Source organism: Scyliorhinus canicula, chromosome 3 (assembly GCF_902713615.1).
Source record: "Scyliorhinus canicula chromosome 3, sScyCan1.1, whole genome shotgun sequence".
In the NCBI taxonomy this organism is placed as follows: Eukaryota; Metazoa; Chordata; class Chondrichthyes; order Carcharhiniformes; family Scyliorhinidae; genus Scyliorhinus; species Scyliorhinus canicula.
This window is the reverse complement of record NC_052148.1, coordinates 96,917,785-96,939,916: the sequence shown is the minus strand read 5'-3', so window position 1 is coordinate 96,939,916 and position 22,132 is coordinate 96,917,785. Positions and strand designations below refer to the sequence as shown.

The following is a 22,132-nucleotide window of genomic DNA, read 5'->3' as shown; positions in this document are numbered from 1 at the left end:
GAGGCCATTCGGCCCATCGAGTCTGCACCAGCCCTTGAAAAGAGCACCCTAGCTACGCCCTATCTCCAGTAACCCCACCTAATCGAAGGGCAATTTATCATGGCCAGTCCACCTAACCTGCACATCTTTGGACTGTGGGAGGAAACCACAGCACCCAGAGGTAACCCACGCACACACGGGGAGAACATGCAGACTCCGCACAGACAGTGACCCAAGCAGGTAATCGAACCTGGGACGCTGGAGATTTGAAGCAGCTGAGCTAACCCCCTGTGCTACTTGCCACACTAAAGAGAGGAAAAGGAAAGAGCCAGAGGAGGAACGAGCAACTTATAATAACAGGGGAGGAGGAAAAATGTACACAATTTTCCAATGTAGGAGAGCAGAAACATCTGGGGATAAAAATATGCAACTGGGGAAAGAGGATGGTTTGGGAAATCCCCAAGACCTGATGGTTTCCTTCTGAAGGTGTTAAATCAAGGAGGGGAGCACATTGTCGATGCCCTAACTATAATATTCTAGAGTTCCCTTGATTCAGGTGTAGTTCCTCTGGATTGGAAAATTGCACATGACGCGCCACTTTTTAAGAAGAGTGAAAGAAGGAAACAAGGGAATTACATACCAGTTAGTCTAGCATCTGTGGTGGGGAAATTGCTGGAATGTATAATTAGGGATTGGATAATTGTGCGCCTCAAAATTCAGGTCGATCAGGTAGAGTCAGCATGGTTTTGTGACGAGAAGGTCAAGTCTGACCAGTTGTACTTGAATTTTTTGAAGAGGTAACTTAAGGTAGTAGACAGGGGAATGTCTATGGATGTAATTTATATGGACTTCCAGAAGATATTTGATTAAGTCCCACATAAGAGACTTTTAACAAAGATGGAAGCCCCAGAGTTGAGGGCAAATCATTGACATGGTTTGGAAATTGGTTGATTGGCAGGCGACAGAGTGGAGAGAATGGGTAATTACTCTATTTGGCAGCAGATAACTAGTGGTGTACCGCAGGGATCTGTGTTGGGGCCTCAATTATTTACATTCATTAATGACTTGGATGATGACATTGAAAGTCATATTCCAGATTTGCTGATGATACAAAGTTGGGTGGCATTGGAGACAGCTTACATGATCGTATAAAATTGCAAGGAGATATTGACAGACTTAGGTGAATAGACAAATTTGTGGCAGATGGAATTCAATGTAAGCAAGTGTGAGGTTATCCATTTGGACCACAAAAAGGCTGGAGCAGACTTAGCAGTGGCCGGGAAACTATTGGAGAAAATTTCCGACGGAGGGAATCTATCTCCACTTGGAGAGGCAGGGTTTGATCAAGAATTGTCAGCATGGCTTTGTCAGGGAGGTCATGCCTAACAAATTTAATTGAACTTTTTGAGCACGTGACCCAAGTGTGTAGATGAGGGTAGTGCAGTTGATGTAGTTCACATGGATTTCATCAAAGCCTTTGACAAGTTCTCACCATGGGAGACTTATAAAGAAGGCAAATGCACATGGGATTCAGGGTAACTTGACAAGGTGGATTCAAAATTGGCTTAGCTATAGGAGACAGAGGATGATGACAAACGGCTGCTTTAGTGACTGCAAGCCAGTGTCCAGTGGCGTACCACAGGGATCAGTGCTATGTGTGGGGTAGGATCAGTAAGTTTGCGGAAGACACAAAGATTGGCCAGGTGGGTAACAATGAGGTTGAGTGTCTTGGGTTACAGGAAGATATAGAACAAAGAAAGGTGCAGCACAGGAACAGGCCCTTCGGCCCTCCAAACCTGCGTCGACCATGCTGCCTCTCCAAACTAAAATTTTCGACACTTCCGGAGTCTGTATCCCTCTATTCCCATCCTATTCATGTATTTGTCGAGACGCCCCTTAAACGTCACTTTATAGACAGGATGGCCAAATGGGCAGGAAAGTGGCAGATGGAATTTAACCCTGAAAAGTGTACGGTGATACACTTTGGAAGGAGTAAAGTGATGTGACAAGGAAGTAGTCAATGAATGGTCTGAGGAACAAAGGGACTTTGCAGTGCTTGTTCATTGATCTCTGAAGGCAAGAGGGCAGATTACTAGGGTGGTGAAAAAGGCATTTGGGACAGTTGCCTTTATGAAACAAGGCATAGATTACAAAAGCAGGGAGGTCATGTTGGAATTGTATAGAACTTTGGTGAGGCCACAGCTGGAGTACTGTGTGCAGTTCTGGTCGCCACATTATAGGAAGGATGTGATTGCACTGGAGGGGGTGCAGAGACGATTCACTAGGTTGTTGCCTGGGATGGAACATTTAAGTGATGCAGAGAGGTTGGATAGGCTTAGATTGTTTTTGCTGGAGCAGGGAAGACTGAGGGACGACCTGATCGGGGTGTGCAAGATTGAGGGGTGTGGAGAGGGTGGATAGGGAGCAGCGACTCCCATTAGTTGCAGGGTCAGTTACAAGGAGACACAAGTTCAAGGTAAGAGGCAGGAGGTTTAAGGGGGATTTGAGAAAAATGTCTATAAAATATTTTTACCCCAAGTGTCATGGTGATCTGGAATGCACTGCCTGGGAGGGTGGTAGAGGCAGGTTGCCTCGCATCCTTTTAAAAAGTATCTGGGTGAGCACGCGGCATGTCATAACATTCAAGGCTATGAGCAAGTGCTGGAAAATGGGATTCGGTAGACAGGTCAGTTGTTTTTCATGTGTTGGTGCAGACTCAATGGGCAGAAGGGCCTCTTCTGCACTGTATTATTCTGTGACTGCTTTCTAAATGAAAAGAGGTTGGCGACAGTGGATGTCCAAAGAGACTTGGGGGTTCAGGTGCATAGATCCTTAAAGTGCAGAAAATAAAGGCTAATGGAATGCTAGCCGTTATATCTAGAGGATTGGAGTACAAAGACCCAGAAGTTATGCTGCAGCTATATAAAACCCTGGTTAGACCTCACTTGGAAGACTGTGATCAGTTCTGGGCACCACACCTTGGGAAGGACATTTTGACCTTGGAGGGAGTGCAATGTAGATGTCAGGAGGCACATCTTCACTGGAGGGTGGTAGAGGTTTGGAACTCTCTCCCACAAACAGCAGTTGAAGCTAGTTAATTATAAATCGGAGATAGTTAGATGTTATGTTGCGCAAAGATTTTAAGGGATATGGGCCAAAGACAGGAATATGGAGTTAGGCCACAGATCAGCCATGATCTCATTGAATGGCAGGACACACTCGAGTTGTTAAATGGCCCACTCCTGTTCCTATGCGAGGGAGCAAACAACTCCGAACGACTTGCAAAGAGATAATCGAAATAGCTGAAAGCAGGGAAGAGTAGATTGAGAGGAGGGGGAAAAATGTGTACATGAGAACTGAGGGGAGATTATTCAAAACAACCAAAGGGAGAAAGTTTTAACAGAGAATTGTCAAAAAAAGCATGAAAAAAAAACAAGGACAGAGACGGGGGTAAAGGAATTGAGCAAATATTTTAATGTAAGGCGCAATTGTGGAAGGAATGTTAAAATAGCCAGGACAGAATAGGGGATAATATTGCAAGAGCTGTCTTGCTGGGGTAAAAACAGAGAGAGTTCTGAGAGCATGTGTAAAATGGTGAGCCACAGAGAGAAGAGGGAAGTATATTACAAACAGCCAGATATGGGGAACTGGAGAAGGAAAAACAGCCATTTTGAGAAAGGTGAGACAAATACTAAAACAAAAACTGGAAATCTAAAATAACAGAAATTACTGGAAACACTCATCAGATCCGGCAGCATCTGTGGAGAGAGATGACCTTTCGTCAGAACTGGAGAGACTAGTCAAGCAGAGATTAGAAATAAAAACTTTAAAATGAAAATTATGTTGGCGACGGTGAGAAAAGTGAGGTGATGTGGAATCATGAAGGAAAGCTGACCAGAGGGGAGATATTTTAAAACCAGACTGACCAAACAGATACTTAAAAAATGTCCACCAATCTAGGGGCAGGGGGAAGGAGAAGAGAGGGATTTTCAAAATGTAATCCGAGGGTGGCAGGTTAGTGGAAGAATATGCCAAAATATGGTGATGTGAAATTTCTGCTCGGTTGTTCTGGTATGGTACCCAACCCAGCATTAAAGATCAAGCAATTTCAAGCGCTAATCCACAATCTTTTACATTAACTTATTTTGAAAGCGGGGGAAAGCATGAAAAAAAACCACATTCAAAACAATTGAGAGCGGAAGATTATTCACAACTACTCAAAGGCAAGAAAGATGTAATAGAAAGAGAACATGGGGGTGAAGATATGGAAGTTGGCCCTGTCCCCAAAAGTGCCTATTCTATCTGACCAAATTAATCGCTGTGATGAGTTTCTGCTAATTGTGCCAGTTTGCGGGTCTTTTAAGGGCCCATATAATGACATTTGTTTGACACGAACACTAAAATGTAAATGTTGCCACAATCCCAGCATAGGCTGCTGTACTGTGTGAGAGCTGACTGATAGTGATTTTACCTGAGGGTCACCACACTGCACCTCGGGTGAAGGGCAAGGTTGAGAAGGCAGGGCCTTCTTGAATAACCTCAGCTGGTACGGGAATTGAACCAACGCTGTTGGCATCACTGCATCGTGAACCTGGCATCCAGCCAATTGAGCTAACCAATCTCCCACGCAAGGGCACTAATGGGTACCTTTTTAAAGCTTTAATTTAAAATTTATGAAGAACCTAACTACTGTGCACCAGGGTAGTGAATAAATGGTTCTTTGTAGCTTCTTAAAGTAATTTTTAGTTACTTCAAATCACATTTCTCTGGTGATCGACTGGAAACTGATCTATTTTTGGGGGGTATTTTCAGCTGTATTAATACTCCATATCTCCCATTCTTAAATATATCAGATAAAATTTACAATGGAAATATTTAAAAATTGCTTTTTAAAAAAGATTGGTTCATGGAAGCTTCTACTTTTAACAATATACATATTAGTTTGAGGGGAAATTTGTGCAACAGAAATGTCACTTCTGAAAACAAGAATTTTTTTTCTCAAAGTGCCAAATTGGAAATTCTTGTCTCATGTTCAGTGTTCGCCACATTTTATGCAAAAAAGCTGAATTTGTTATTTTTAATTAATGCATTGTAAAACATTTTGTTTCAGGCTTCCTATGGAAGTTCGAGTCCAGGTATGTGCTGATCTACTTGAAATGAAATGAAATGAAAATTGCTTATTGTCACAAGTAGGCTTCAAATGAAGTTACTGTGAAAAGCCCCATGTCATCACTTCCATTCCTGATCCCAGTGGGAAATCGAATTCAAGGTGTTTGGGTGCGACCTCTTGCTACGTAATATGGTTTTTAATTTTTATTTTGGAATGAGTAATTTACACGGTTACTGGCTCCATCATGCGAATTAGGAGTGAAACATGGGGTTTGATCATGTGTTACAACAAATATATTGTAATTGAAGATCATGCATACACAGTTAAATGTGTTGGTGTATTGGTCTTGTGAGCAATTATATTTTGATTTTACTGTTCAGCAAAGTCTTTTATTTTGCAATGACAAAACATATTCTAGATTGTATCAAATTAAGAATGATTGCATTGCTCAGCTTTTGTTAAAACCCTTTCAGTTGTTTGATAGCTTTGCAGAGGATGTGCAGTTCTTTTTGAACATTCACTTTAATCCATAAACGCACAGGCATTTGTTACCTTCCATTAACTCACTTGATGTCTAGACTGCTCTTAAATTAGGGTACTTACAACAAAATAGTGGGATAAAAATATTAATATTTAATATCTGAAAATGTAGTATAACAATGGCAACCTCTCTTTCAGGCAAAGCAACTCTTAAGCTTTTTATAAAATTTCTTGGGCTGTGGCATTTAATCAGCATGTATACTGATTTCCCCTTGCAAATCTGAAAAATTTAAGATACTGTTCAACGTTTGAGGAAGGAACAAGAAGAGATGCTAATTTAATTCACAAGAAGTTGAGGCAAGTGATGCTTAGGTTTATTGTAAGATTTTATTTTGATTTTAATTCGACTTCATAGTAGCAGAACACCAACTGCAAATACACTTGAGATTGGCAGGTTTATCATGTTTGTGCCCATTCATGCATGCGCATACATGGTGGAGACCATGGTGTACCGATAATGTCACTGGATTAGTCATCCAGAGGCCCGCTTTAATGTTCTGGGGGTGTGGATTGAAATCCCACCGTGGCAACTGACGGAATTTCAATTCCATTAATAAATCTGGAATATAAAGCTACTCTCTGTATTGGTGATCACGCCAACTATCATTCATTGTTCTAAAAAACCATCTGGTTCAGTTTAGGGAAGGTAATCTGCCATCCTTACTCAGCCTGGCCTACACGTGATTCCAGACCCACAATAAGATGGTTGACTTGTATCTGCCCTCTGAAATAGCCTAACAAGCCTCTTCATTCAATGAGATTTAGGGTGGACAACAAATGCAGGCTTTACATCCCACAAAATAATTAAAAAGCACTTCAGAGATATGGCTTTCCTGTTCTAGTTAATATTCAATGCATATGGTTCTTAAATTGAGCAATAATATGTTTTTAGGCACCTAATTCCCAGGTAAAACAGTTTTTCCTAATTTCTTTTTATTATATTACCAAAGCTAAATCAAAAGTACAGAAAATTGATTTAATGGTGAAAGAACTTTCTAAGCTTTAAACAAGTAACATAATATTAAGGTAGTGTAGAATTTGTTTAATTGAAAAACTAAAAATGGGCTAGCATGAGTCCAGTATTTTTATTGAGTAAAAAGCTCAGTGCTCCTGTTACTTTTCACGCATCACACATGTCTCAAAATGAGTTTTAATGGCCATCTACCATTCAAGGAATGTGTAGCTTTTTACATATGTTTTTGCACCGTGCATGAACAGAGTATATGTATATGTAGAAGGAAATTCAGTTCTTGCGCAAGTGCAAACTGAATTGGGAATGCTAGGTTCAAAAACAATTTTACGGTTTGACAATTTTGATGTTTGATGTTTCCTTCACATATTCTGCTGATTTGTGTATTATTTTTGTCTTACAAAGTGCCTATTCAAACTTATTTGCATAAATTAATTTGGATCAGATGCATTTTTACGTATGGGAAGCATTCTAATCACATCTGCTGCCTATAGAATTTAATTCGTACTGCAGGTTTGTTTGATTTCATGTTCATTCTAAACTGAAGTAGGTGTTTCAGTTGTACAATAGCCCTGGAGCTTTGGTGGATGTTTGGATGTTAAAACCAAAAATTCACTTTCCACTCATGTGACTATGTGATCATCGCTGGCCTTTCCTGTTCTTTCCCGCTTCCGAAACCTTTAAGCTGTGCACAGTTTGGATAACAGTGGCAGGCAAGAAGATAAAACTTGTTCAGCATGTAAAATGTTCTTTTTATATTTATTATAATCTCCACCCCTGACATTTATAAGCCCTGTGTACTGGACCATTATAGTTTTCTGTGCTGGTACAATTGCGGAAAATCATACGCCATATTGCAGGCTTAATTATGAAGTGATGGATTCTTAATTTTCTCATTGTTTTTGAGAGGATCAGTGTCCTGAAAATGGGTATTATTCATAATTTTCCATTCACGTTTAAGAACTGAGTCTTAACCTTTTTGGGTCTGTAATGCTAAATATCCCTTCATGTGAGCGAAACTTTTGCTTTGCTTTATTGATTGAAGTCTGCTGCCACTGGTTCTTCTAGTTTTTATGACCATTTTCATGTTCTGACTTGGATCCTTGTATTAAGTAGAACAGGTTTATTACCAAGTTCTCTTTCCTTCTTTGTGTTTTGGAATGTGTTGCTCAGGTTCATGACAGCCAGTTTAATTCCCTTGTTCTGGTTTCAATCCAGAGATTTCTCTTATTGCAACCAGTGTTAAACTCCATTATTTGTATTTTTGTCTTTGCCACTTTCAGACTGTAAAGATGGAGGGAGTTATATTTTTAAATTATCTTCAGGTCTTCCCTTTTTCTCCCTCTCTGCAGACCTCCTTTCATGCTTTCCTAATGATGTCAACAATGAAGACATTTTAGGGAGTTCTTAAAGGGAGTAGATGATATTTTGGGAATTGAAAGGTTTGGTGAGGATTGCGCAGCCAACTGCATGGCATTTGTTTAAATGATCATTTAGAAATTGTCAGAATTTCAAAATTGACATTGCATTTCACAGCTCTGTTCTTTCCTGACAATGTAAGCTTCAAAGACAGGCTTTGTTGCGGTTGGCATGCATGCCCTCTTAAATTTCCTGGGTATGTCCCATTATTTGTGACATTTGGGTTGTGATATTGGTAAAATTCAAGGCTATCATTCGATTAGATTCCAATCCATTCATTATTGGGATCAACTGATCATTTCAATGGACTACTTTTTATGCGGCTGACATTTGAACTGCCAAAAAGAGGGGAAGATATTGACTTTCTAGCAGTTGTGTACTGTGCTCTGGACCTCTGGCATAAGACAATCTGAATTTAGAATTCTGCTTGAGTTGACCAGGATTAGAGTTATGGAGTAATATCACACAGGAGATGTTCAGCCCATTACGCATGTGCCAGTTGATGGGAATTATTTTGAGGTTTACTTAAGATCAGTTACTATTGACCTTTCTGTACCTTTTTATTTTTTCGATGCTTGTTTTTAACGTTCAGTCTAAGGACTATTTGTGTTTTCTTAATTTTGTTGACTTCTTGATTTAGTCGTTTGGGTATGTTGAATTTTCATTTGCATGCTTAAACATTAATTTATCCCACTGAAGTCTCTTCTCAACCATCCTTCTATCTTTGAATTATGTCACTGTTTAGTTAATTATATATTTATCTGTTTAGAAAAGATCTTTTAAAGTATGTTTTGACACTCCACATTTAAGACCAAAAGAATGATACATTTTTTTTACATTTAAAAAAAACCTTATATCTGAATCCATCTAATTCAAATCAAATGGGTGTACAGTTGCCTAGTATAAGTTATCACGGTATCTACTTTTGAAGTAAGTAATATGCTAGAACAAAAATGTAAAAATATCACAGATTTAGTATGTTCATTTGATTGTTTTTACTTTGTAGTTGGCTCATTGTCTTCTGAGGATCATGATTTCGACCCTACAGCAGAAATGCTAGTGCATGATTATGATGATGAGCGAACACTTGAAGAAGAGGAAATGTTAGAGGGAGGGAAGAATTTCACATCTGAAATTGAAGATTTGGAAAGGGTATCTAAAGTTTTTTCTTAAAGTAAACTAAGTTTAAATTCATACTTTTGAAACAGTGCTATTTAATGTAACAATAGTTTTTCTACTTTAAAATAAAGGTTAATGTTGTAGGAGTGCTTTCCATAATTTGGGCTCAACAATGTGAAAAACAGCTGTTGGTCCTTTGGGTAGTATTCAAATATAATTTTTATAAAATAATTTGTCTTGTATGCGACAACACTGTTGCCTTCATACAGGGTGAATCATTTTGTTGTACTACTTCAAATAAAAGAGAGGGTATCATTTGAGGAAAAAGTAGATGCTTCCTACATGTTCAGCATTCTCAGTCTGAAGTGCAAACTCTCTCAAATAACTGAATACAGGCCAGTGCTTTTTGACATATCAGAGGAGTGACATTCGATTTGAACAAATCTGATTGATTTTAATTATTAGGCAAATTGAATATTGAAACTGATGGGAAGTAACATTCTCAGTTTCTTTCTAATCGTAGAATGGAGTGTATTTTAACGTTGAGATATTTTTCCCATAAAAAGTATGAACATTACTGTGCAAGGATGAGGGCAAAAGTGCTTATTGAGGAGAGGGGGAATCATAGATCCAGGCATCCTGGACTAAATGTATGCACTACCTGTTGGCAAGCTATAAAATGTTTGGAACTGGTTTTCAGATTACCCTTTTGGCATAGCAAAGTACTGAGAATTATGAACAGAAAAAGAAGAAAGCAAATTAACATCCTATTTCTGCCGCTGCCTAGAACAGAGCAGTACACATTCAAATATGATGATCCCCGCAGCTCACGTTTCAAGCAGCTTTCCAGTGGAAATGTTTGTGATTATGATATAAAAATTTATTTTTGATACAAGTGAAAGATTAATTAAGTGCCTAAAGTTCCTACATTGCTGAAGTTAGTGAGTGTACCAATATACTATGAATTAGTCTGATGTAGGTTTGCAGTTGTACTTGCCCATGCTGATTTTCACATATAAACTGTACCACAAAGGAGAGGTGCTGAACTGGAGGCCAGATGCTTACTCAAAAGAGGAAGGAAAATCTAAACCCTGTGAGCAATGCACCTTGGGAACCAACTCTGAAATGTATTATTTGGTGTAGTCTTTAGTGCCTCTGGAAGAAATAAAGTTAGTAGCTGGATTTGCCCAAAGCTAGGCACCAATATTACATTTTGTAAATAATACATATGAATTTTAAACATTTTATTTTAAAGCTGTCATCTCCGCTAAGTCCGTCAGCATGGGCCTTGGTGTAGTCTCCAGTTCTGAGCTTAACTTCCTTCTCCACAGCCAAGCCCATCACTGAAGTATTTTTTCCAACGGTGATAGTTTTTCTGCTTACTGCTGAAACTCTTACCTATCCTTCACCTATCATGTTGATAAATGTGAGGTAGAGTGCAAGTTCTCGATGCACTGCAGTGCATGCAAAATGCCACATATTCTACTCCGATCACCCCATACGTGTTCAGCTTTACCTGCTCCCTTTTTTATTAGCAAAATAACCTTGAGGTGCCATGTTTGCTGTGAAGTATCTGTATGAAGTTAGTACCCTCCCCACACCTGCAAGTCAGACAATAAGAACAAAAATAGGAATCAGAGTATGCCATATAACCTGCATGCTTTGCCATTCAATGAGATCATGGCTGAATTTCCAAATCAGCTCCAATTTTCACCTATCATTTGATTCCTTTGGTGCCCAAAAATGTGTCAATCTCAGTCTTGAATACACTTAGAGGGTTGTGAATGCTCAGTCAGTTAATAAAGAAGCTTCTCCAAAATGGCCAACCTTCTCTCCCGAGCCTGCGACCCCCCTCTTCCCCCCCCCCCCCCCCCCCCCCCCGCCCCAGTCGTGAGTGCTTTAACCAGGGAAAACAATCCCTCGTCGTTTACCCTGTCAAGCCTTCTTACAATGTTATGTGTTACAATAAGATATTCCTCATTCTCCTGAACTCCAGAGAATATAGGCACATTCCATTCAATGCCACTTCACAAAACAGCTCCTCATCCGAGAATCAATCTAATTAACCTTTGCGAAGATTGTTTCTATTCTTTGGTATGGAGACCAAAACTGTACACCGAACTCTAGCTGTGACCTCATCAAAGCCCTATTTAAACGTAGCAAGACTTCTTACTCTCACACTCCAAACCCTTTTCAATAAAGACTAGCATAACCATGTTATTTTCTGATTGTTTGCTGTAGTTGTATGTTAACTTTGTGATTTGTGTTCAAGGATACAAAAATTCCTCTGAATACCTCTTCACTTTTTGAAATGTCTGCTTTTAATTCTTCTTACCAAAGCAGATAATTTTGTACTTCCCCATATTATAGTCCTACTATGTAGTCTCTTTTCTACGTCCTTGCAGTTTACTTTTCTGCCTAGCTCTGTATCATCATCAAAGTTAGATAGACTATACTCATCCCCTCATCTTGACACCTGCCATCCTGAAAATTATTGGGTTATACTGTTTTCTGCCCATTAACCAATCCATGTTAATATATTGCTCGCAATCCCATAAGCCTGAACCTTGTATAAAAGCCTTTTGTGTGGCACCACCCACTGGCTTTTCCCTTTTCTTACCTGTCCATCCTACTAGTTACACCCTCAAAATGACTGACATTTGCAGAACGCAACTTCCCTTTCATAAGTGTGGACACAATCAAATCATATTGTGATTTTTCAAGCGCCCTGATACCATATCCTTCATAGCAGATTCCAGCATTTTCCCTAATACGGATTGTGAAGCTAACTGGCCTGTCGTTCCCTATTTTAGCTGTCTCTCCATTGTTGAACAGCGGGCTTACATTTTCCACTGTCCAAGCCATGGGGCAGTTCCAGAATCCAAGAAATAAAGTAATGCATCCAATTTATTTTTTAAAGCCCTAGGGTGTAGGCCATCAAGTCCTGGGATTTTTTGGGGTACTGCTGTACTTTTTGTTTGATATGAATTGCTTCAAGTTCCACGCTCTCCTTAAACTTGTGATTCTTTACAATTTACAATGTTTTGTATCTTCTACTATTAAAATAGATGCAAAAGATTTGTTTAACATCATTGTCATTTCCTTATTCCCCATTAAAATTTCATTTGTCATTTTCCCTAAAGGACCGACCTTGAATTTCACTAATTTCTTCCTTTTTGCACACCCGTGAAAACTCTTCTAATCCGTTTGTATATTTGCTGGTTTGCTTCATAACCATCTATTTTCTCATTCATACACAATTTCTTAGTTACCCGTTGTTGAATTTTAAATCCCTTTAATCCTTAGCTTGCCACTGTTCTTGCCTATATCATTGACTTATTTTAATCTAATACTATCACTGACTTCTCTCGTTAACCATGGCTGAACCACTGAAACAGAGCTTTTATTCCTCGAGAGTGTATATTAGTTGAGAATTGTTTACTTAAATGTTTGCCATGCAGATCAATTGGCTTTTAAGCTCCTTCCCTATGTTTACATTTGTTGATCACCTGTAACATATTAAAATGCATCTCTGCACATGACTATTATAGAAATACAGGTTTTTTGGATTATTCCTGGATTGTGCCTCTTGCTCGATCAATATCTAATTTGTATAACAAATTCTAATTAATTTACTTGGGATTTGTTGAACAGTGGTTTTTACTTTATTGTTCATTGGATGTGGATGATACTAGCAAGTCGGCGTTTATTCCCCACAGTGTTACTAGGGAGTGAATTCCATGTTTGAAGTAGCAAAGAATAAGGAATGTCAATGAATAAGGAATGACAAAATAATGCCAAGTCAGAATGGTATATGACGTAGAGTAGCCTTTAATGGGAGGCACGGTGGCACCCCCCCCCCCCCGTGTCTGCGTGGGTCTCACCACCCAAAGATGCGCAGGGTCGATGGATTGACCCTGCTAAATTGCCCCTTAATTGGGGGGAAAAAAAAGTTTTTTTCATTAAAAGAGTAACCTTTAATTGATAGTGTTCCCATGATGTTGCTGTTCTAGGTTTTCCGAGTGATAACAGGCTGGGGGGCTGGGAGGTGTTGTTGAAGTGAATTACAAATGTGTGATCAATCTATTGAAACATTTTTTACTGAAAATGCCATCATGTTAAGACTTTAAATTTCAGATATTTGTACTCCACAGGAGAGCAACATGCCACTTGATGATTTGCTGGCACTTTATGGATATGAACCTCCGGTAATAGAAAATGAAAATCCAGGGAGTTCACCAAGTGAGCTCGCTGATGAACTTCCTGACATGACTCTTGATAAGGCAAGTTTAGTAAGCCCGTCTTTTTGTGGCAATATATGCAAATTGTCATGAGAAACCTTACTTGAGATGTGCATTATGTCGAGTAAATAAAATTAATTTTTATCTGAACAGGAGGAAATAGCAAAGGACCTACTTTCAGGTGATGATGAAGAAACACAGTCTTCTGCTGATGACTTGACCCCATCTGTCACTTCTCATGAAACAACAGATTTATTTCCCCGACACTTGAGATGTAAGTTTATGGGTTAGAAACAAAAGTTGCTTGATCATAAACCTTGAGGCTAGAGTGAAAGTTGTGGTAAAATATGCTTCATTCCACCAGGCAAGCTTTGGGGTGCAGTAAGGAACAAGACTGAATTGACAAATTAAATGCAAAATATAATGCAACCACTTAAGTGGTCTCTTTCATTAAGCTAAGCACATATGTAATTGCAAGGTTTTTTTAAAAAGTATGCAAATTCAGTATTAATTTCACTCACATACAAAATTACTTCAGACTTGTGTACAACCATTTGTGAAATTAACTTGACTAATCAACCTGCTGGCCAGCCACACTGGCTAGATGTAAAATCAGTGGAGAGATTTTGATCATCTTCCACACACATTACATAATGAACTACTGATGTTAAACCTTCATTCCTAGCAACTATATTCTTGGTTTGCAGGAGGTAGTGGATACTGCACCAGTCCAGTACTCTCAGTGTACCTACATTTCAAAATCAGCACACATATACACTCTTGGGATACACGATTCTGAATCGTATGGGTAACCGTACTTGATGTGTGATGTTTGTTGGGAAATGCCATCCGTGTAATGTGAGTGCCCTCTGTGTAATTGTGGTGGGTGGCTATTGGGAGGCCTGGCCTTTTGAGACTAAAGGAAATTTGAGTTTATGAATTTGAATTGTTTCTGTTCTCGGCTATGCTACCAGTACATTTTTTAAAGGTATGTTTTTATAAGAGTTCTCCCATTTTTACAAATATCACAACAAGCCTTTAAAACTGGTACAGTACAGAATGAATATTTCTCCATATATGCATATAGAAAAAGACAGGATGACACCAACGTAGTTGATTCAGCTTAGTCATTATGTCCGGCGCTTCCATATTGAAAGCGCAAGTGAAAGGATGGAAAACTAGTAAATTATGTTTGGCAGAGGGAATGATTGTGTTGGAATGGGATATTTTTATACTTTATGCTCCTGATATTAATACTGAGTTAAAGTAAAGCTGTCTAAGCTGCCGCATCCCGAACTTTAACCTCCAATGTATCCCCAATACTACAGCAGAATGATACTTCACAAAGCAACTATCCTGATGGGCTGTAAGATTTAAGTTCAGTGGCAGTTAGTAAATAAATTTGCTTTTGCAGTGTGTAGTTGCACCTACCAAGAATGGCATAACAAATTTCAATGCAACCATTGTGTTTGTTGTTGGAGAATCTCATCTTGTCTGTTTGGATGGAAATGGAAGCTAAGTCTTGCTGAAGAAAAGAGTTGAGCCCAGGAGTTGTCAGTTTACAGTCCTTCTAGTATTATAATGCTTTCTTGTAAAAGTTCTAGTCGAGCTTGCATTACATTTTTGCTGCAAAACCAAGAACAGTATGTATGACCCCTTGACATCATAGGTTGTAATTGAGATATTTTCTTTTTAACCAAGTTATGATGAAAGACTTCACAACCTTTATTGTGAAAACCATCAGCTTCGCGAAACACACAATTCAGAAATAATCCTGTTGGATCAGTAAATTGAAGTATGTTTTTTGCAAGCTGATGTAGTCTTGTAAACAGCATCCTTAGAAGAATACAACATTGAAATTGGGGATCTAGTCTTTCTGGATTGATTGTGTATTTGGCTAGACTATGATCACTTTTGGAAAGCAAATTATTTCCATCTTCTATTCATCTGCGATAACTTGTGGGAAGAAGAAATCATGTACAGAGACTGATTCATATACACAAGCGTATGTGATGTTACTAAATATGAGAATTTTTATCTGTGAATTGAATTGCAGCTTCTGCAATGGGGAGAAACTAAACATCGGTATTATGTGTATTATAGCTGTTGCCACACCCAAGGTGGAGATAGCATAAGCTTATTTTAGTTTTAAAACTAAAACCTGATATCTCAGGTAGTTTCTGTCAGCAAACAATTTTTGAAATAGGCTATAGAAGTAATTTATTCTTCCTCATACTGTGGGAATATATCAAGATTTCCATTGGTGAAAATAGCTATCTAAAATGTCTTTTTTTGTTGGGCCACATTCCACGTTCCTCTCCTTTCCTCAGTCATTGAAAGAATCTACACCTCATCTGATGTGCGTAACGTTTCCCCCAGCAGTATAAAAATCACTTTCCACTATTCTCTCACATGGTTGAGCTCTGTGTTCTCTTGTTTTCCAGCTTGGAAAGATCATTGATCTTCAAGCAAGTTGTCTGCTGGTTTTAAACATTGCACAAAATGTAATGGCATCTTCATGGTGGCAGATGGCCACTTCGGGTTCTTGCAGTTATATTTGAAGCACAACATGACATTGTGCACTATATGATTGGACATCTCCTCCCGCACCAGATGGGAGAGTCTTCAACAATCCTCCAAGAAAAGAGTCCACTGCAGGAGTGAGGTCTGGGAGCCAGGTAAGTTGGCCCCCACCACAAACCTGCTCCGCAGGTGCGAAAAAGCATGGTCCTTCTCAGGTCACCACTCCTGCTGTGGCTCAGCTTACTTTGGTGCCAGCTTGTATGAGGAGTCATCCCAGCCTGGTGCCAATAAGATTGGTGCAAGGATGCCACCTTTCATTTTTACACCACCCCACCTATCCTTTTTTTTTGTTGAGGTCTTGGGTAACTGTACAGTCTGAAATGTGCAACAGCTGGTCAGTCTTAACTGCACCACTTCTGCTTAATATTAATTTCTGTTTCGGGAGACAAGCTGGTGTTGACAAATGCTTCACTGCTGGCAGGCATTTTTCTTTGACTTGCTTGGACTGAGTGGCAATTAGATTCTTTTGCTGTCCAAAAATTGACAGATGTTTTACATTTCCCAGTGTCAAAGTGGATTGCAGGGCACAAGCTCATGCTAACATTTGCCCCTGTTCTTGCACTCCTTTATTTGAGGATGAGCCAGATTTGGAGCTTGAAAATTAGATTTCATCCATGATGGGGCACTGTTTAAATTCTTGTTGTAACCTTTCTCTGTCAGCACAGCCAGGTTAGCCTTTGTGGATTAACCTCCATGGATTCAAAGGAAACAAGAAATCCTCATATGGTGCATTAATATTTTGTTGTTCTCCCAATTGTTAACTGGAGTGTGGAAAACATTGCCGTTTTTATTTGCAATGTGCGTGCACTTGCTAAGCTTCTGAAGGTGCCAAAGAAATCCCACTTGCTTGTGATGAAAAAAGGAGACGTGTTTGGATTGTATGTTAAGCTTTGTGCAATCCTTCATGGGTTGTATTGGCCATTGGCTAACATTTTCCTTTGTGGTGGTTCACATGCCGGAGGTTTCTGAGATTTCACATCTAAAAAAATAACTTCTGAAACAAGTTTTTTTGTTTCAGCCTCTGCCCTGATCAAGTTATGCCCTTTTTGTGCTGCACTTTAATTTTGGTTATTAAGTTCCAGAGCTGTCTCTCAAGTCACAGCAAGAATCCCCAGCAGCAAATTCTCTTGTAAAATTATGGGGCTTCTCACAGCCTAGAGAAACCTCTGAATTCATATTTTAATAGCATGTTGTATTTGAAGTTTGTGCTGCTGTAATGCAGTCATTTAACCTATCCAAAATACATGTTTAATGACTACCGTAAGAAGTGAGCAAATAAATTTTACTCCAACATTTTGATCATTGGAGGTTAAATCCCTTGGGTTTATATGGACCTTATTTCAGATTTGTCTGGGATCTGCATTGATTCCAAAAGCAGTGTGCTGATCATTTTTTTGGGTGGCGAGCAGAGTGAAGTTTTGTGCTTTTCAAGAGGAATGCAGCACCCTTCTGTTTTGGAACCTAATGTAATTGACGATTACTATGTGTTGTAGATCACAGTCCGATGCAGAGCAGTGTTCCCTTTACTCAAATCGGTAAAGTCCTTTTAACCACAAGCTTGAAAGAGCCCCCTCTGCTAGCACTCCACCTGTGCTTTTCTTTTCAGACTGCTACAACAGGCATTCTTATGAGTTATGTTTTTATAAGGGGCTGGGTTAGCAGCAATATTTTGTGCATTCTGGGCTTGGTGATTGGTTTATTTTTATCTTGCCCAGATGCAGAGTTCTTTGAGTCTGCATTTAAAATCTTCTCTGCTGGTCACCTTGATGCCTGCTTGAGACTTGAGATGAAGATTCAGAAACTGTTCTGATTCAGGTTTCTGTCTCCCATCAAAAACATTGACCTAATAATGGTTGCATTTTTTTAGGTTAGGAAACACACATGTAATAAGGTGTATAAACCTGAGGACATACACAAATTGCATTTCCTTGAATCTAATTCCAAAACTCTGTTCCAGAAACAAATTAGCTTGGATGCTGCTGTTTCTGAAAATTTGAGCTTATGATCATTTATATTATATTTGCATTGCTTTTTCTTGCTCACTACAGGGTTGTTGTCCGATCTTAAGATCCATCACTGGACCAAATAGGCTTGTCCAGATAATGAGCTGCAATGGTTACTTGCTAGACCTCCAATGGAACCTGGTCACTTGCTGTGCAATGATTCATGATCTTTGAGGTCCTTTCAGTTCTTGAGTAATCTATTGCAGATTTTATAAACATATCTCCTAAAAGTCTAAAGATGTGCAGGTTAGGTGGATTGGCCATGCTAAATTGCCCTTAGTGTCCAAAGAAGGTTAGGTGGGGTTACTGGGTTACAGGAATAGGATGGAGGTATGGTCTTGGGTACTTCTCAAGGCCCGGTGCAGACTTGATGGGCCGAATGGCTTCCTGCACTGTAAATTCTATGATTCTAAAGGAAGTTTGTTTGCGATCCATTCCCCTATATTTTCTGAAGTCTTATTTGTGTCAGCATTTCTTCTTGGATGGATGTTAATTGGTATGTGAAGTTAATTGGTCTGTAAAGTAGGTTAAATGCATTAGTTAATGGTGTTTGAGGTGAAGCTTTTTCAAAAAAATGGTTTATTTAATATCCTTAATTTTGACTTTGACAAGTTAATGAACCCCAAATAATTTGGTATGAAAAATATGCCTCCAAAATTGCATGTCTTGAAGGTAACTTTGAAATGTCAACAGTGATAGCCAATACTTATTGATCAATCCACTATCTCAAAGTGGAAGAACAATTCCAAGTTCCACTGCAGGGATGACGAGAGCCTTTTTAAGTTTTAAATAAGGTTGTTCATGAAACTAGGCAGTTCATATCAGGTGGAAGTAGTGATGTCTGTTGTTTTCAAATGAAGACTGGCAGAGTGCTTGTCCTGCTTATCTACAGTACTGTTGCTTGGCACAGCCTTCATACTTATTAGCATGCATTGTTTTGACATAGTAGTATTTTGGCTGTAGCCTTTTGTCCAAACAAGCAAGTCCTCCTGTTTGTAAGACTTGATGCAGCATACTCCAATGATACAAGGATCTCCTGAATTAATAAGAAAACTGAGAAGCCATTTGATTCCTGTAATAATTTTAAACAATTATTTATTATTGAACTGCTGCCCCTTCTGTGTAAATAGTTGCCTTCAACTAGTTGTATTCAGAAACATAAAAATGTTGTTTGGGGCCAAAACTGTAATCCTTTACTCCTTGTTGAATCTGGAAACTGATTAATGATTCAACAAAATCCATGTAGAATGAAAATCTGTCCAAAGGTTAACAGTTATTAAGTAGGATCTAATTGCTCTATAATAATCTTTATTATTGTCACAAGTAGGCTTACATTAACACTGCAATGAAGTTACTGTGAAAAGCCCCGAGTTGCCACATTCCAACACCTGTTAAGGTACACAGAGGGAGAATTCAGAATGTCCAAATTACCTAAACAAGCTGTGTTTACGTTTCTGTTTTTGTCTTGTATGATAGATCAATTAGTTATCGCATATCTGTAAACAAAAGTTGATTTACTAAAGATCAACTGATATCTCTTGTATTGTGTCCCTAATGCCAGGAAGGGGGGCGTTTTTGTTTTGCTGGTAATTTAGAGATTTTAATGGGGTAAATCGAGAACTAATAAGAAACTAACCAAAAACCCAACTACCTGAAGAAAGAAAACAAGGGCCTGCTGAGTTTTCAAATTTCTCTTTTTTGAGAAAGTAGAAGACTGTCCTTTTTGTTACTTTTGTTGACTCTATTTACTTAGAGTAGTAAGATGTTCGTACTAGTCACATAGTAGGAAACCGTTTCCCTAATGTCAAGTTAATTTTAGCCATGCAGTTGGGCAGGTAACATGCAGGTTTTAGATGCTTTCCTACAAGAAGGGGTAGTTGTTGCTCTTCACCATGGTTATTGACATAGTTTTACCTAGCTCAAAAATAGTAATGTCTGCAAACTGCAATTTTCTCCTTGTGTCAGTTTTGTCCTTTTTAAGTTGCAAGAGAATGGGGTTATCAGTACCCAAATGTATCATCACTGTGGCAGTGATTTAGAGGATAGTTGCTGTGTGTACTCAATTAATTCCTGAAGGCAAGATCAGTCTGAAAGAAGAATCTCAAACCTGTAATGTCCGCATGGTGTCACAGTGGTTAGCACTGCTGCGCCACAGTGGAACTTACGGTGGCGGCCATGGAGTGAGTGGCTCGAAAGCATTGGTTTGAGCTCTTTTTTTCCCCCCAAAATGGGGTGGCATGTCTGCCTGGTTATCAGACCTGGCAGAAGAAGGTTGAAGACCTGGTCAAGGAACTGGAGCAGACCTGTGGTGCAGCAGCAATTGGGATGATGGCAGAGGGGGCGGGTTGTCGCAAGTTGGAAAACCCGAGATGAAGCAGTTGATGGCATTTATTAGAGAGGAGCATCAAAAGGAGATACATGAAGATCGGTTGAAGGCCATCGAGGGAGCGAAAGCACACAAAGGATCGATGGAGAGAGTCAAGAAGTACCTGGAGACACAGGGGTCGCATATGCAGGAGATGGAGAAGGTGATGTCCGATCACAGCAATCAGGTGGTGGCATTGGAGGCAGAGGTGGGCTCCTGAGGGACCTTTGCAAGTTGCTATGGGCAAAGGTCAAGGAGCAGCAGAACAGATCCAGAAGGCAGAATTTGTGTATCTTTAGCTTTCAAGAGGGTGTGGAAGGCACCACAAGATATGTCTCAAGGATGCTGGTGGCGAGAGTGCAGCATGGTGGCGCAGTGGTCTGCCTCATGACGCCGAGGTCCCAGGTTCGATCCCGGCTCTGGGTCACTGTCTGTGTGGAGTTTGCACATGCTCCCCGTTTTTGCATGGGTTTAACCCCCACAACTCAAAAGATGTGCAGGGTAGGTGGATTGGCCATGCTGAATGCCCCTTAATTGGAAAAAATGAATTGGGTACTCTAAATTCTTTGTTTTTTAAAGGATGCTGATGGCGGAGGGGGTGCTGGCCAAGGACCGGAAGTGGGTAGGGCACACAGGTCCCTAAGGCAGAAGTTGAGAGCGGGGGAGCCGCCACAGGCAGCTATTGTGAGGCTCCATGAGTTTATGGAGGAGAAGATCCTGCGGTCCCCCAGGGAGAAGCGGAACTGTGAATGGGAGGGGAAAGCGTCCGAATGTATTAGAACATTGGAGCGGAGCTGCGAAAAGGTTCAACAAGGCCAAAGCGGTTCTATACCGAAGACAGGTCCGGTTTGGGGTACTGTAGCCGGCGAAACTGTGGGCGACTTTTGAAGGCTGGGCATACTATTTTGAAACACCAGAGAAGTCTAATGACTTCATTGGAGACCATAAACTGGGAGAGAACAGAATGCTGATGGGAGATGGATGAGCTGGAACAACAGAGATTGGAAGGTGTGGATATTGTGGGATCTGGTGGGTGGGGGACGTTTTCCTGGTGGGGCAATTTTGCCATTGTGATTGTTTGCTCGGGGGCAACTTCCCCCTCGTGCCATTTGGGGTGCTTTGCTTTTGAGTGGGTGACCTGTGGATTTGGATCTGTCTTTGTTTGTGTGGGGGAGGGTGGTGTCCACGGGAAACCGGTTGCACAGACTAAGGGGGGAAGGATGGGGGGAGCAGTGTAGGGTCAGATAGGAGGTACCTTTGGGCGGGAAATACCACACTGGCAGGTAATGCTGGTGAATGGAAGTGAGTTGGGGGAGGTGGCTGTGGGGATTGGCCCAGTTTGTGGGGGGGGGGGGGGGGGGGGCGGCAGCGTGGCAGTGTTGGAGAATGAGCGGGGTCATGTGGGGAAGAGGGCCATCTTGGATGGGAGCGCTTCAGGGCAAAATCATAGGAGGTAGAATTGGAAGGGAGGATGGTGGACAGTAGAAGGGAGTGGAGGTGCAAGCCTCTGGTAAGGTTCGTTTCATGGAATGTACAAGGATTATATGGGCCGGTGAAGAGGTCTCTGGTCTTCGAGCACTTTAGAAGATTCAAGCCAAGGGTGATCTTTCTGCAAGCGACGCACCTCCAGGCAAAGGATCAGGTTAGGTTGAGAAAGGGATGGGTGGATTAGGTATTTAACTCGGTGTTTAATATTAATAATCTTTATTGTCGCAGTAGGCTTACATTAACACTGCAATTAAGTTACTGTGAAAAGCCCCTAGTCGCCATATTCTGCCGCCTGTTCGGGTACGCAGAGGGAGA

General features: G+C 40.2%; 1 protein-coding gene across 4 annotated transcripts in view; it reads left to right on the top strand.

Moving 5' to 3' along the window:
- LOC119962824 (mesoderm induction early response protein 3-like) overlaps positions 1 to 22,132 on the top strand; it is an 81,047-nt gene that overhangs the window by 5,576 nt on the left and 53,339 nt on the right. The window contains exons 1-5 of one of the 4 annotated variants that reach the window (XM_038790954.1): positions 3,639 to 3,658; positions 5,090 to 5,114; positions 9,025 to 9,170; positions 13,292 to 13,420; positions 13,532 to 13,652. In XM_038790954.1, coding sequence (XP_038646882.1) covers positions 9,072 to 9,170; positions 13,292 to 13,420; positions 13,532 to 13,652 — 349 coding nt within the window. In that variant the 5' untranslated portion in view covers positions 3,639 to 3,658; positions 5,090 to 5,114; positions 9,025 to 9,071. Of the gene's footprint in view, positions 1 to 3,638; positions 3,659 to 5,089; positions 5,115 to 5,767; positions 5,927 to 6,662; positions 7,113 to 9,024; positions 9,171 to 13,291; positions 13,421 to 13,531; positions 13,653 to 22,132 lie in introns of those variants that run through there. The other 3 variants (XM_038790955.1, XM_038790953.1, XM_038790956.1) reach the window with 3 other exon arrangements.